General features: G+C 41.8%; 1 protein-coding gene across 8 annotated transcripts in view; it reads right to left on the bottom strand.

The window, feature by feature from the left end:
- ST3GAL3 (ST3 beta-galactoside alpha-2,3-sialyltransferase 3) overlaps positions 1-15,894 on the bottom strand; it is a 231,427-nt gene that overhangs the window by 131,773 nt on the left and 83,760 nt on the right. For 6 of the 8 annotated variants that reach the window (XM_012434583.3, XM_012434587.3, XM_012434589.2 and 3 more), the window contains exon 3: positions 7,447-7,494. The exons of the other annotated variants lie outside the window; for them this stretch is intronic. In XM_012434583.3, coding sequence (XP_012290006.1) covers positions 7,447-7,494 — 48 coding nt within the window. The remainder of the gene's footprint in view (positions 1-7,446; positions 7,495-15,894) is intronic. 8 annotated transcript variants of the gene reach the window in all.

Below are 15,894 nucleotides of genomic sequence, written 5' to 3'. Positions count from 1 at the left end.
CAGGAAAGAGGGACAAGTTTGGATTTTATTCTAAGTGTGCTGTGAGGTCACTAGAGAGGCTTCAGTGGTAACAAGACACAATCCAATTTATGTTTCTGGAAGATTCCTCTGGCTACAATGTGCAGAAGGCAACAAGGGGGCACAGACAGGCCAGTCAGGAGATGTTTCTAGTCTAGGGAAGAGAAGATGGCACCTTCGGCAGTGGTGCTAGAAAGAAGCGGCTAGGTAAGAACACATTGTGAAGGCAGGAAAGGGGGAGAGGGTAAAGGAAGAGGATTCTAGGTTTGCAGCTTGAACTGTTGGGTAGATGTGGAAGAAAAAGTGGGAGAACCTAGTATCAGCATAAAGATCCTATATATGTTTCATCAAATTTATATATAAGCATTTATACATAAGTATTTGGTTTTGGGAAGCTGCTATAAATGTGTTTTAAAGTTTGGTTTTCAACTGTTCATTGTTAGTACATGAAAACATGACGAACTTCTGTGTTTTGACCTCGGATCCTGTCACCTTGCTAAACTCATTTATTAGTTCTAGGAATGTTTGTGTAGATTCATTGGGATTTCCTAAGTAGGCAAGCATGTCATCTAGGGAAGGGTTAATTTTCTTTCTTCCTTTCCATTCTGAATCCTTTTTATTGCTTTATTACACTGACAAGAACTTCCAGAAGTGTTTCCTGATGTTAAGGGGAGATCAGTCTTTTGCCATAAAGTATGATGTTTGCTGTAAGTTTTGGTAGATGCCCAACATCAGGTTGAAGAAGTTCCTTTTTATGTTTGCTGAGAGTTTTTATCATAAAAAGATGTTAAATTTTGTCAAATGCATTTTCTTCATCAATTAATAAGACCATGTAGTTTTTTTTCTTTAGACAGTTAATATGGTGGATTGTATTGATTTTTTTATTGCTGAACCAGACTTCCAATCCCAGGATAAACCACACTTGGTCACCAAATTTGGGACATTTTAGCCATTGTTTCTTCAAATATTTCTTCTGGAACTCCAATGACATGAATAGTAAACCTTCTGGTATTGTCCCACAAGTTACTGAGGCTCTGTTTAACTTCTAAAATATTTTATTTGTTGTTCCAATTGGATAGTTTCACTGTTTTATTTGGTTCTTCTTTATATTTTCTTTCTCTTTTCTTCTTTACTAAGACCTTCATTTTTTAAAAATACTTTTAAATTTTTAATTTTTTTTTAGAGATAGGGTCTCACTCTGTCACCTAGGCTGGAGTGCAGTGTGCACCTAGGCTGGTGTGATCATAGCTAACTGCAGCCTTGAACTCCTGGGCTCAAGCAATCCTCCTGCCTCAGCCTCCCAAGTAGCTGAGACTACAGGTGTGTGCCACCATGCCTGGCTAATTTTTTTTTGTTTAATTTTGTAGAGTTGAGGTCTCTGCTATGTTGCCCAGGCTGGTCTCAAACTCCTAGCCTCAAGTGATCCTCCTGCCTCAGCCTCCCAAAGTGCTGGGATTACAGGCATGAGCCACTGTACCTAACCTTTACTTTTTTTGCCAAGATTTTCTAGCTTTCTCTTCATTTCAACAGAATTTGCCTTTACTTTGGGGAACATTTTTAGTATAGCTGTTGAAAAAGTCTTTGTTAGATTATTCAAACATCTATGTTATCTCAGCATGGCATTGGTTGATTTAACTTTTCCTATGCAAGTTCAAATTTTCCTGTTCTTCATTTTGCTTCATATCTGGGATATTTTGAATATTGTTATAAGACTCTACATCTTGTTTACATCCAGTGGAGAATATTCATATTTTTGTTTTAGCAGGCAATTGACCAGGTTGGGTTCAGGCAGCAAATTCCAAATGGCCTTCTGTGGGTAATGGTTTCAACATCAGTTTTATTTTCAAAGCCTATACAGAAGAGTCCTCTGTGTGTGCATTCAGTCTGGGACTTGGGCAGTGGTCTATCCCTTAGTTCAGTTCTGAAAGTCTTAGGTATGTTGTTTACAATCAGATACACACATGCATAGCTTGGCTTAGCCTGAAGTCCACAAATAACTTAAAAGGGTTGCTTTCCTGAGCTCCTTTTCCTTTTGTTTTTTCCTTTGTGCTTTCTGGTTCCTTGGGCCTCCCCTTCTTGGTCCTCTGGCCAGAAAGCTGGGGCTTTAGTTACCACATTCTGCCATGAATTTTCTGAACTGAACTCAAATCTGGGGCCAAGCAGCAGGAAGGCAAAGACAGAAAACAAGCAACCAAAATTGAGCCCATCCTCTTGGGACTATATCTCTGCTGATCAGAGAGGAAGGTTACTCTCCCTCAGTTTTAGGTGCTTGAAGGCCCTACTGCTGCCACTGTCCCTACCACCATCAGTGTGGGATTGCCTGTGGGCTGGGGCATGGGGAACAACTCCAACTCTTGGGACTTCCCCCTTTGTATGAGCCTTCAGAGTCCTTTTCCCACCCCAGAGCTTTAACTAGAGGTCTTTTCCTGAAGCTGTTTGTACCCTGGTGTCCATTACTGGGGCCTGGGGTGCCTTGAGTCCAAGACATGAAAACTGAAGGGAAAACAGAAAATTCACTGCCAGTTTAGTAATACATTGAATTCTGCTATTCTTCCCCAATCTCTCTGCTACTGTTTATGTTTCAGAGTCCTCAAACTGCTATTAAATGCATTCTGAACAAGGCTTTAGCTGCATTCAGACATAGGGTGAGTGTGGTCACTCCATCTAATCTGGAACTGGAACCTTTTTTCTTACTTTTAAGTACCTACACTAACAGAAAGTCAAGGCCAGGTGCAGTGGCTCACGCCTGTAATCCCAGCACTTTGGGAGGCTGAGGCAGGCGGATCACGAGGTCAAGAGATCGAGACCATCCTGGCCAACATGGTGAAACCCCATCTCTACCAAAAAAAAACAAAAAAAATTAGCTAGGCATGATGGCACACACCTGTAGTCCCAGTTACTCCAAAAGCTGAGGCCAGAGAATCGCTTGAACCCAGGAGGCAAAGGTTGCAGTGAGCCAAGATCATGCCACTGCACTCCAGCCTGGGTGACAGAAGGAGACTCTGTCTCAAAAAAAGATATTGAAATAAGGATTAATTCCAAAGTTATCTTGCTAAAGTTCTAAAACGTTTTTGGACTGTGGTATGCCCAGTGTTTTGTAAATTCTCTCCAAATAAAATAGTCAAGTGGCCACTGTGAAGACCTCTGCCCAGCTCTTCCCTGGTACCATTCCCTTTTAGGCTTGATGTAAAGCATGAGATAGCAAAACTGTTGGCCTCTTGCAAACATCCCATGAGAGCATGAATAAGGCAGAACTAGATGTACAAGCTGGCAGGTGTTGTCAAGAAAACTGAAGGCTAGATAAACTGAAAACCAGTTGCAATTTGAAGCTGACTCTGAATCAACTTGATCTATCCTCCACTAAGAGGGAATTAGCAGAAAAATGTCTGAATTCTCATTCTTTGCCAGCCTTCACTGGGAACCATGTACAAACCTGGGAGCCTTATTCCCATGGTCCTTAGTTATTTGCAGATTAAGCCCAAGATCTTTTTATAACTCCAAGGGAGATGGAGGCTGAGGACCAAAATTCCCTTGTACATTGTTAGCTGTACATTGAGGTTTTAAGTACTTTTCTATATATTTGATATATTTTACTGTGGCTTTTTTTTTTTTTTTTGAGACAGAGTTTCGCTTTTGTTGCCCAGGCTGGAGTGCAACGGCGTGATCTCAGCTCACAGCAATCTCTGCCTCCTAGGTTCAAATGATTCTCCTGCCTCAGTCTCCCGAGTAGCTGGTATTACAGGCATGTGCCACCATGCCCGGCTAATTTTGTATTTTTAGTAGAGATGGGGTTTCACCATGTTAGTCAGGCTGGTCTCGATCTCCCAACCTCAGGTGATCTGCCCGCCTTGGTCTCCCAAAGTGCTTGGCATGAGCCACCATGCCCAGCCTATATTTTACATTTTTAATACAATGCACAGCTAGTGAGTTACTGTAAAATGGACACCTATGTAACCCTGTTCAGGTCACTAAAAGGAATATATCAGCATACTAGAAGGTCCCACGTGCCCATCCTTCAACATACCATCAACTCCCTTGAAGACCACCGTCTAGCTATTACAGAATTCAATTCCTTGCTTTTCTTTATCTATTTATTTATTTTTGAGACAAAGTCTTGCTCTGTCACCCAGGCTGGAGTGCAGTGGCATGATCTCAGCTCACTGCAACCTCCACCTCCCAGGTTCAAGCGATTCTCTTGCCTCAGCCTCCTGAGTAATTGGGATTACAGGTGTGCACCACCATGCCCAATGAATTTTTTGTATTTTTAGCAGAGATGGGGTTTCACCATGTTGGTCAGGCTGGTCTCAAACTCCATCTTGTGATCCACTCACCTTGGTCTCCCAAAGTGCTAGGATTACAGGTGTGAGACACCACGCCCAGCCTTCTTTATTGTTTTAATTATGTATCTAAGCCAATATGGTTTAATTTCATTTGTTTTTGAACTTTATGTAAAAGGAAAAACACAGTATGCACTGTTTTGTCTGACTTCTTTTACCCAACAATATGTCTTTAAGATTTATCCATGCTGTTGCATCTGGCTATGTTTTGCTCATTTTTACTGTTCTCTATAAATAAAATACAATTTTCATATTCATTCTACTCTTGTTAGGTATTTGGATGGTTTTTGACAATTATGAACAATGTTCTTATAAACACTGTTATACACAAATCTTGCATGTATGTCCTGTTATGTATAAGCATCCATTTCTGCAGATAATATACCTAGAGAAGGAATTGGTAAGTCACCAGGTATGTGTATATTCAAATTTAGCTAGATACTACCATAGTTTATTCCAAAGTGGTTGTACCAAATTACACTCCAACAAGTAGAAAATCAGAGTTTCCACTGCACCACACCCTTATCAACATTGGAATTGTCAAGCTTTTCAAGTTTCATCATTTCGTAGATGTGTATTGATATTTCACTGAGACTCTAATTTGCATTTCCCTGAGTACTAATGCAATCAAACATATTTTCATAGGTTTATTGGCCATTTGGATTTCCTCTTTTGTGAAAAGCCTGTTCAAGTCCTTTGCTTTCTGTAATGGATTGCTTCTTTATTCCTATTGAATTCTATCATTCTTTGTTCTGGTTCTGGAAACAAACCTTTTGTTGACTATTTGTGTTGTAAATATCTTTTTTTCACTCTGTATTTCCTTTCACGTTCTCTCTCTCGCTTTTTTTTTCCCCCCCTAGAGACAGGGTTTCACTCTGTCACCCAGGCTGGAGTACAATGGTGCAATCATAGCTCACTGCAGCCTCTAACTCCTGGGCCCAAGTGATCCTCCTGCTGAGTATCCTGAGTAGCTCAGACTATAGGCACACACCACTATGCCCTTGCTTTTTAATTTTTTTTGTAGAGTTGAGGTGTCACTGTGTTACCCAAGCTGGTCACAAATTCCTGGCCTCAAGCTATCCTCCTGCCTCGGCCTCCCAAGGTGCTGAGATTACAGGTGTGAGCCACTATGCCCATCCAGCCTGCCTTTTCACTCTCTTTTTTTTTGAGACAGAGTCTTGCTCTGTTGCCCAGGCTGGAGCACAGTGGCGCAGCCTCAGCTCACTGCAACCTCCGCCTTCCAGGTTCAAGCAATTCTTCCGCTTCAGCCTCCCAAGTAGCTGGGACTACAGGTGCATGCCACACGCCTGGCTATTTTTTTTGTATTTTTAGTAGAGATGGGGTTTTACCATGTTGGCCAGGATGGTCTCGATCTCTTGACCTCGCGATTCATGCACCTTGGTCTCCCAAAGTGCTGGGATTACAAGAGTGAGCCACCGCACCCAGCACTTTTCATTCTCTTAATAGGGGTCTTTTGATTAATAGAAGTTCTTAACTTTTATGTTATAAAATGATCAATCTTTTACCATACAAGTAGACACAAGTTTTAGATCCATTTAAGAACTCTTTCTGTCTGTCCATTCTACCTTGAAGTGACTTCTCCTGCCTCAGCATTTTGATGGGGAGCATATAAGGTATGAGATAGAACGATGCTAAGGGAGAAAGGATGGGATCTAGAGTTAGACAGACATGATGGCCCTGAACAAGTAACTTCATGTATTTGAACATTAGCTTCTTTATCTATAATTAAAGATATCAAAGCTATTGTAAGGAGATCTAGTATTTGATAGCACAGCAGAGTGATTACAGGCAACAAAAATGTATTGTACATTTTGAAATAATTAAAAGAGTATGAATGAAATGTCTGTAACACAAATAAACTGTAAATGCTTGATGTAATGGATACCTCGTTTACCCTGATGTACTTATTACTCATTGTATGCCTGTATCAAAACATTTCATGTATCTCATAAATATATACACCTACTATGTACCCATAAACATTAAAAATAAGAAATTAAAAGCTATTTTAAGAGATAACTGGGAGGTGTATAAAGCCCTCAGCACAGTGCTGGCATACAGTAAAACAGGCAGGCCCTCAGTAAATAGTGGTGGTTGTGATCATATTCTCTGAACGTCTATCCTCTTGTCCACTCTATTACAACTGCCTGAACCTCATGGCTGTTTTGTGAATCATAAATCCATCATATCTAAGGACAGCAAATGAATTAACTGCCCTCAACAGGCCAGCAGTCTCCCTGGCATTCACTGGCAGTACCCATGGTATGATGCCCACCCAACTTTACCTAAAAACACAGAGATGATCTTCCCTCAAAGTCAAGTCATTCTGAGGCTCCCATAGGGACCCAACGGCAGCAAGCTGAGCAATCAAAGTAGTTTCTCTTTCCACTTCCTGTCAACAGGCACAGTGGTGTGGAGCAGGTAAACTGCCCCAGACATGGGAGAGCCAGGCTCCACTGGGTCTGGGTGAATCTGGGGCAGGTGTGCTGATCTGTGTATCCTGCACTGTAAACAGGTAAGAGAAGGAGTGTGTCTACCTACATGCATTTTGGCATGAGTGCACGGTACAGTTTGGTACTCCTCTCCTGGAAAAGGTCTGTATTTGAGTATATGGGCCGTGTGTGTAAACGTGCAATGGCCCTGTATGTCCTCAGGAAACTGGGGTGCTCCCACCAGCCCAGCATTCTAATAGAATGCCCTGATGGTTAACTGCTCCAGCATTCCCACAGCTTTGGGTCTTTCAATGCCTTCTGCCCCACTTTCTGAGACAGGATATGTGCATGGAAAACATACATCCTTTTATATGAATCTTAACAACTCTGAATGAAGAAGGAACATCTACTGCAACTCCTCCTTGCACACTTTTAAAGTAACTGGAAAAGTTCTCTGGATGGTGTGTCCCTCTTCTGCTTCCCTGACCATAAAGTCTCTACAAAGGCTTCTTGAGACGTCCCCCCAATTCTGTGATATTCCATTGCCCTCCCCAGCAAACCCATACTTGATTAGGCTTCACAAAAAATATGGCTAATATTGAGGGCTAAAAAGATGATAGAGGGGGAAGAGTTGGTACCTGAGCCTAGTGTTTGTCCAGCGGAGTCAAAGGAAAGAACCGCTGAATCTGCAACACAAGAGGACAAGTTCATTTCTTTCTCCTTCTTACAGTAAAAAAACAAGCTCCCACTGGCTCTGCCCAAACCCTCCCTCAAAAGAGAGTCAACAGGAAGGGAACTCAGTTGCACAGCCAGCCTCCACAGGCCCATGCCCACCCATCCACTGGGCCAGGAGACCCTGCCCAGCCCAGCACCTCTTGCGTCCTGCCACTGGCAGACGTCTCAGGGCAGGGACAGGCCCCAAATTCTTTAGTGGCGTTTCTTGCCAGATCAGGGGACAAATTTACTTCTTTTTCTTTCTTCTTCTAGTGAAAATGAAATTAAAACAAAGCAAAATAAAACTTACCTCCCGAATCTAGTTAAAGGCACTAACATTTCCCCTTTGGCCTCTCCCTTTCTTCTACTTACATACTCAACTGTTCATTGTTTCTTCCCCAAAAAAGACTTAAAGTAGCCTATTGAAATTTACAATATACACTAGAATTTAAAAATGAAGATGTCAAAGAAAGGAAAAAGGTTATATAGTGGGGGAAATGTTAGTGCATAAAATGCATGCCATGAGTATCTATGTAAACACCACAGGCAGAATCAGGGCCCGAGCCTCCAAACAGCCAAAGAAAAAAGGAGATGAACAGTTACAAGATTCAGTACCCACAAGACATGCGTGCGTGCATGCATTAATTCATTCATTCAATCAAATGTTCAGTAAATATGCATTGGGCATCTACAATGTGCAAGATACCATACTATGACTGAGACACAGTAACAAACAGAAAAAGCATGGTCTCTACCCTTATGGATCTTTCAGCTATCAGTCTAGGAGAAAAAAAATATTACCAAAGAACAAACTATTTAACTAGAAACTGATAAATGAGAAAAAAGAGAGTGTTATGAAAGTTTATATTAGGAACCGGACTGAGTACAGAAGGGGAGTGGGTGCTAGATAAGGAAGACCTCTCTGAAGAAGTGACGCTTGAACTCATAGCTGAAGGATAAGTGAGGGACAAACCCGACAAGAATGGAATTGGACATTCAAGGTAGAGGAAGGCCATGTGTGAAGACCTGAAGCAAGATGGAGTCTGCTGCTCCAGAGCAACTGAAAGACCAAAACATAAAAGCAAATACTTTACAGTGATCAGAGAGAACATTGTGGGCCTTAAAAAAGAAGATGTCGGCCAGGCACGGTGGCTCACACCTGTAATCCCAGCACTCCGGGAGGCTGAGGTGGGCAGATTACGAGGTCAAGAGATCAAGACCATCCTGGCCAACATGGTGAAACCTCATCTCTACTAACAATACAAAAAAAAAATTAGCTGGGCATGGTGGCTTGCACCTATAGTCCCAGCTACTCGGGAGGCTGAGGCAGAAGAATCACTTGAACCTGGGAGGTGGAGGTTTGCAGTGAGCCAAATGGCACCACTGCACTCGAGCCTGGCAACAGAGACTCTGTCCCCATCCCACCCGAAAAAAGGAGATGTCATATGACGTTGAAGATTGTATATTCTACATTTCTAAACTAAGTAGCTGTGAATATTGTATGGGTATTTCCTACAACATAAGCCAATGCCAAATGATGGCATAAATTCAACGTAGAGTTCAATAAAAACAATTATAAGGGGCACCAAGATGATGTAAGGCCCAAGATAACCTAAGAGAGCCCAGACTCAAAAGAGATCAGATTCCAAAGACTTATTCACTACAAAGGAGTGTCAGCTGGATGCGAATGGCACCAGAGTCTACAGCCACACCCCACCCTAGCATTATGGGCATTTTCTCTCATTGCACATGGACATTCAACACAATAGTTATCATAACTGTACATAACATCTGTTCCCACTGCTAGGTTGTAAGTTCCATAAAGGCAGATACCACATCTGCTTTATTCACTGCTACATCACCAGCATAAGACCTGACACTCAATATTTGCTGAATAACAATGTGTGGAAAAATGAATGAATCACAAATATTCAGGCACTCTTTCATCAATTTTTTTTTTTCTCATAACCATGTGTTTGCTAAGAACTGGGTGGCAGAGAACTGGAGGATGTGGTTTCTGAGGCAGATATTCTGTACTGCCAGTTAAAGGTAGATCTGTATGCTTTGAAATCTGCCAAGAAAAAGGTACGGTTGCCACTTTTTTACAAAATGTAGAATCACAATCAGGACACTTGGCTGAACAGATAGGTGACCATCCTATCTCATACAATCAATGTCTAACTCTTATCAATTCTTTTTCTCCTTCTTCTTTTCTTCTTTATTCTTCTCCTTCTTCCTTCTTCCTCTCCCTTCTCCTCCTCCTTCTTTTGTTTTTTAAATAGAGACAGGATCTTGCCCTGTCCCCTGGACTGGAGTTCAGTGGTGCAATTGTGGTTCACTGCAGCCTCTAATTCCTGGGCTCAAGTGATTCACCCATATCGGCCTCCTAAACAGCTAGAACTACAGGTTCATGTGCCACCCTGCCTGGCTAACTTTTCAATTTTTTTTAGAGATAAGGGTCTTGCCATATTGCCCAGACTGGTTTCAAACTCCTGGCCTCAAGTGATTCCCCTGCTTTGACCTCCCAAAATGTTGGGATTACAGGCACGAGCCACCATGTCCAGTCAATTCTACTTCTTTATCAGCATTTCTCACATATATCTCCTTTCAATGAGAAGACTGACTCCTCTAACACCTGCTTTTAAAAATGGCTTTACTGAGGTATAATTCACATACCACTTTAAGTGTACAATTGAATGATTTTTTAGAAAATTTACAGAGCTCCATAACCATCATCACAATCCAATTTAGAACATTCTCATCACTCCAGAAAGATCCCTCATGTCCATTCTGTCATTCCCTGCCCCCACCTCCAGCCCCAGGAACCACCAAGTTATTTTCTGTCCATAGATTTGCTTTTCTGGACATCTGCCTATCATCTTTTGCTGGGACTGCTCTTATTGCCCCCAAACTACACCCCTGCCTCCAACTTAGCCCATTTCCATCCATCCTTTCTACTGATTTCTCCAAAAGTACAACAGATTGTGTCTCTGCTCTTGATTAAAACCCTTCAGAGGCCTCCTGTGGCCTGTAAGATCAAGTTCAAGCTCTGTCATTCAATGTCTTTACCATTTGCTTCATTTACCACCTTGAGTTCCAGATATGTAAAATTACTTATATTTCCCAAGAGGTGTGTACCTGTCTTCAGACACTGGACACACTGTCTTCTCTGCAGGTTTGCATTTAAGAGGGAAAAAAAAAAACCTCTCACTTTTCCATTAAGACCAAATCAATTGACCCCTTCTATTTGAAGACCTCTCTGATCAATTCTGCTCACTTTCTTCTTTAGGCCATTCATTCATTAACTGCATTATAATCCTTGTTTGCTTTTCTTCTTCTTTTATTAAACTGAAAGTTCCCTGAAGACAAAGATTGTCTATTCATTTTGAGGCTTTGATGCCTAACTAATGACTGACACATACAAAGTGGTCAATATGTTTATTCAACTAAGAAATAAGCTAGGCCGGGCGCGGTGGCTCACGCCTATAATCTCAGCACTTTGGGAGGCCAAGGCGGGTGGATCACGAGGTCAAGAGATCGAGACCATCCTGGTCAACATGGTGAAACCGAGTCTCTACTAAAAATACAAAAAATTAGCTGGGCACGGTGGCGTGTGCCTGTAGTCCCAGCTACTCAGGAGGCTGAGGCAGGAGAATTGCCTGAACCCAGGAGGCGGAGGTTGCGGTGAGCCGAGATCACGTCATTGCACTCCAGCCTGGGTAATAAGAGCGAAACTCCATCTCAAAAAAAAAAAAAAAGAAATAAGCTAGTGGCTGGGCGAGGTTGTTCCCACCTGTAATCCCAGCACTTTGGGAGGCTGAGGCAGGCAGATCACCCGAGGTCAGGAGTTCGAGACCAGCCTGGCCAACATGGTGAAACCCTGTCTCTATTAAAAATACAAAATTAGCCGGGTGTGGTGGTGTGCACCTGTAATTCCAGCTACTCGGGAGGCTGAGGCATGAGAATTACTTGAACCCAGGAGGCATAGGCTGCAGTGAGCTGAGATCATGCCATTGCACTCCAGGCTGGGCAAAAAAAGAGCGAAACTCTGTCTCAAAAAAAAAAAAAAAAAAGAAAGAAAGAAGCTAGTAAATATTCTTGCTTTCTTTCAAAGGTGATGTTATCTAAGTGATATTTTACAGTTAGGGGGAAAACCCATTCTGTGTATTGACTCCCGTCAGTTTGAATCAGTCCTGAAGTGTGCTTGTCCCGTGAAGGTTCAGAGGTCCAAAACTGGCCTCACCCTAGGAAAATCAGTGCTCACACAAAGAGTCTCAGCACAGGAAGAATAAGAATAGCATCCTAAGTGTTTTCTAAGCGAGAGACCACATCCCCTGAAAAAGACTGGGAATGAAATTCTGAGGAGCTGACTGCCCATATGAGCAACAATAAAAACAAGCATCTCAAATTTTTATTGCAGTTGACAAGTATTTTTCCAATTGCAATTTATCTTTCTTTTAAACCTTTCAAATGATATGTACAGAATAAAGGCTAAAAGTTAACAGAAAGACTGAAATGTAACTAAGACTAAAACAGACTAAATCTTAACGTGATTGTCTCTGGGTACAGCATGATAGTAATGCTTATTCTCTGCATTTTTGTAAAATTTGTGCAGTAAACATGTATTATTTGCATCATGTGAGGGGACAGAAAGTTCAAAAAAGAACTTCTGAATCCAGCTCTAGGATTTTAACCTCCATCTCACTGGTATCAATGCCAGAGGATGGAAAGTTCTTGAATGACTTCATTATTCACTATACATGCTGAAAAGCTGTTGAGCTTTTCTCTTTAGTTACTGAGGTCATCCTTATATTTCATGATACTTAAATATCCCTCAACAAATCAGTCTAAATGGACTGGGCTTTCTTTCTTTCTTTTTTTTTAAATTTTGTTTAACTTATTATTATTATTATTATACTTAAAGTTCTGGGGTACATGTGCAGATCTTGCAGGGTTGTTATGGAATGGGCTTTCTTGCCCTTCTTTACTTCTCCCTCCTTCTCACTAATATTATCAAGTGGCTATTACACGCCAGGCCCCATAGAGCCAAATAAGAGACAGTCTTCGCCTTCAAGCCAAGGAAGACAGACCACTTTGTAAGCAACATAAAAATAAAGTGATAAAGGTAAGCATCAAACAAGTGACAGTCTACGGGAAAGAGTCAAAGTCTTTGCAAATATTATTTCCAATGGTAGTAGAATGCTCTTAAGATCACACATTTTTAAACTTCAGAAGAGGCAAGTGAGAGTGTAGAAACTTTCAGAGGAAGTTAGTGACATATACATGTTTTGTGTAAGTTTTTTAATGAAATCTGCTGTGAGCATTAAAGCTTTGATGAATTTTGTTTTGATGATTTTTGCTTTAACTTCAGAAATAGTTTGGCCATTCGTTATCTATGGTTTATTCTAAAGGATGTAAGATTATTTTAGTTATAAACCACTTTGACAGCTAATGCGAAAACTTAGTATTCAACAAATTGAGAAGTTTGCTTTGCAAGAAACAGAGCAAGAATAGCCAGACTTCTCCCTCTCACGCTAGCAAATATGTCATTTTTACTTCAGTCATCCCAGGCTCCAGCTGTTCCTGGCTCCCAGGCCAGAGGCGGCCATGCAGCATGCCATCCAAGTGACCAAAAAGAATTCCAGACCAAAGTACAGCAGAGCCTTGCTGTACATGACTTTGTGCAATGAGGAAACCTAGAATTTACTGGCAATCTTTTATTAAGGTCAGATGTTTCCTGTGTCTGGTTTCTGAAGTAGAATAAAAGGAATCTAAAGGGAGTATGAAGAAGAATGGGGCTCAGTCTTTCTGGCCATTGGACAAGTTTCCAGAATACAAATGATGCAGCGAATGAGTTACCTTTTGGGGTATACTTACCTTCAGACAACTACCATGTGTAAGCCCAAGAGATGTAAAAATGAACTAAAAGAAAATTGTTCCCTCAAGTAGCTTGCAACCTAACAGGTAAAATAAAAATACATATAAAGCTAAACACAAGACCCAGACATGGGAAAAACAGTTACAAGGGAGATTTCACTGTTTATCAATTTAACAGATGTTTACCGAGGAACTACTACACACGAGACTTGAAAATACAGTGGTAAGAACAAGAATGTTCCTATTCTTAAGGAATTTTTGTTTTAGTCAGGGAGATACAAAACAAGCAAACAAATAAAATGAACAAAATAACTAGACAGTGATATGCAGTATGAAGAATATTAAAGCACTTAACGGAGACCAAGGGTAGAGGTACAGGCCGTATTAGACAGGGTGTTTCAGGAAGGCTTCTCTGAGGAGGTGGTACCCAGGCTGAGAACTGGACACAGAAGCCAGCTAAGAAAAGATCAAGGGAAAGAGTTCCAGGCAGAAGGAAAAGCAAGTGCAGCAGCCCTGCTACATCTAAAGAAGAGGTCAGAAGGTCAGTGTTGCTGGCGCACAGAGCACAGAAAGCAGAAGGTGGGAAAATGAGGTCAGAGAGGAAGGCAGGAGCCGCATCTGCAGGAGGGTGTACAGGCCATAGAAAGACGTCTGTGTTCTATTTCATTAGCAATGAGAAGCCCTGCTTAAAACCCAGGGAGTAACAGGATTGGATTTATATTTTTAAATATAAACTTTGGCCACTATGTGGGAACTAAATTGATTATTCTGGCAACAGAGTAAAAGGTAGATTAGGGGACAGAGACTGAAGGCAGGGAGATCAAGAAGGAGGAGACTCATGCAACACTCTGGGTGAGAAGTGATGGTGGCCTGAACCAGGTCAGTGGCAATGGGAATAGAGAAAAGAGGAGAAATGCTAAAAAATGTTTAAAAGGGAAAACTTCAGGACGTAGTGACTGATGGGACATGCGTGAGAGACAGGAAGGGAAGAGGATGATATCCAGCTTGGGCTTGGGCAAATGGATGTTGACTGTTGCTTGATTGACAGTGGGCTGCATCTAAACCACATGACCCTTCCTCCCCTCTGGCTACTAACAACTGGTCCATGGATGGTTACCAGACTCAAGGGAAGGTAATCTATAGACTCATCATCCATCTATGAGGCAGATAGGGTCTCTCTTTTGGAGATTTAAATTGGGAAGTACAGAGAGTTGGGGGATTGGTAGGAGACACAATCAGACAAAGAAGTGTAGAGACTTGGATGCTACAAGCTGTGCTAAATGCTGGGTCCTAGGGCCCACATTAGAGGCAAAGCATCAGCCAAGAGTCACAACCCTGCTGTTGAGGGCAACAAGACAACTTGAAGAGCTGCTTTAGATTCAGAATGTTCTCCTCGTTCCAGTCTCTGTGGCAACCAACTATCCCACGGATCATCTTTCCACAAGGCCTTGGGGTTTGGTTTTTCTTCAGTTCCCAGAAGGCCTTGCCTATAGTTGATACTCTTCATGTCTCTTGCTATGTTGGAGCTGTCTGCTGTCTGAATGGGCTCAACTTCTCACCTTCCAGGCCTCACGCTTCAACACCCTGGGGCCTCTGCCTTCTGGATGGCTGCGTGCGGTGAACCTGCCACCAGGCTGGGTCTGTGCCAAGCACGTCTCATCCACAGGGTCTGAGGCTCAGAAGCAGAGGCTCCACTTGGGCCATGGCTCTCAACTTTGTTCTCCAATCTCGCTTTATGAAAGAGCCCTTAACTTTGGAGGTTTAGTGGTCTGTTAACAGGACTGACACCTCAGTGTTCATGCTGCCACCTGTTTCTTGTTCTAGTTTCTCCACTGTTTAGATCCTAGAGGGATCTGACCCCTAGCCTTAGTCCCTCAATTTCCTCCCTCCCAACTCCAATCCCAAACAAAACCTGAGTAAATGAGATTCCTGAAGACACACAGAGAAAAAAAAAAGTCTGAGGAGAAAAAAATCACCATTAATGTAGGAGGATATGGTAATATGGAAAACAGCGAAGTACTCAGAGACAGGAGTAGCAGGACAAAGGAAGCCAAAGGAGGTGAGAATTGATCACAAGGAGTATCCCAATGTGGCAAAGACGGGGAAGAAGCTGATGGCTGAAAAGATAGCACAGAATTATTCACTGGGAGGGCATCTATAACTTCAGTAGAAACAGTATCTATAGAACAATCTGATGGCAAAGACTCAGCTGTGAATGAGTAAGTGGAAGCTGTTGATTCGGTAGACTGCAAGAAGTTTCTCCTCAGATTTCATTAATTTAACTTACCAAACATATACAGAGTTCTTACTAAGCTCGAGAGACTGTATGAAAAGATCAGACATGGTCCCTGACATCAAAGTACTTTTGAATCATCAGAGAGATAATAGAGAGATTCAAATAACTATATTACCAGTCTCTAGAGAACTTGCTATAGGAGTTGATTTTTATTTACTTATTTATTTATTTTGAGACAGAGTCTTGCTCTGTCGCCCAG

This window comes from Aotus nancymaae, unplaced genomic scaffold (genome assembly GCF_030222135.1).
Source record: "Aotus nancymaae isolate 86718 unplaced genomic scaffold, 86718_ANA_hifiasm-v0.15.2.pri h1tg000007l, whole genome shotgun sequence".
NCBI classification, from domain to species: Eukaryota; Metazoa; Chordata; class Mammalia; order Primates; family Aotidae; genus Aotus; species Aotus nancymaae.
The sequence above is the reverse complement of the archived record's forward strand: the minus strand, read 5'-3'. Positions and strand labels throughout refer to the sequence as shown.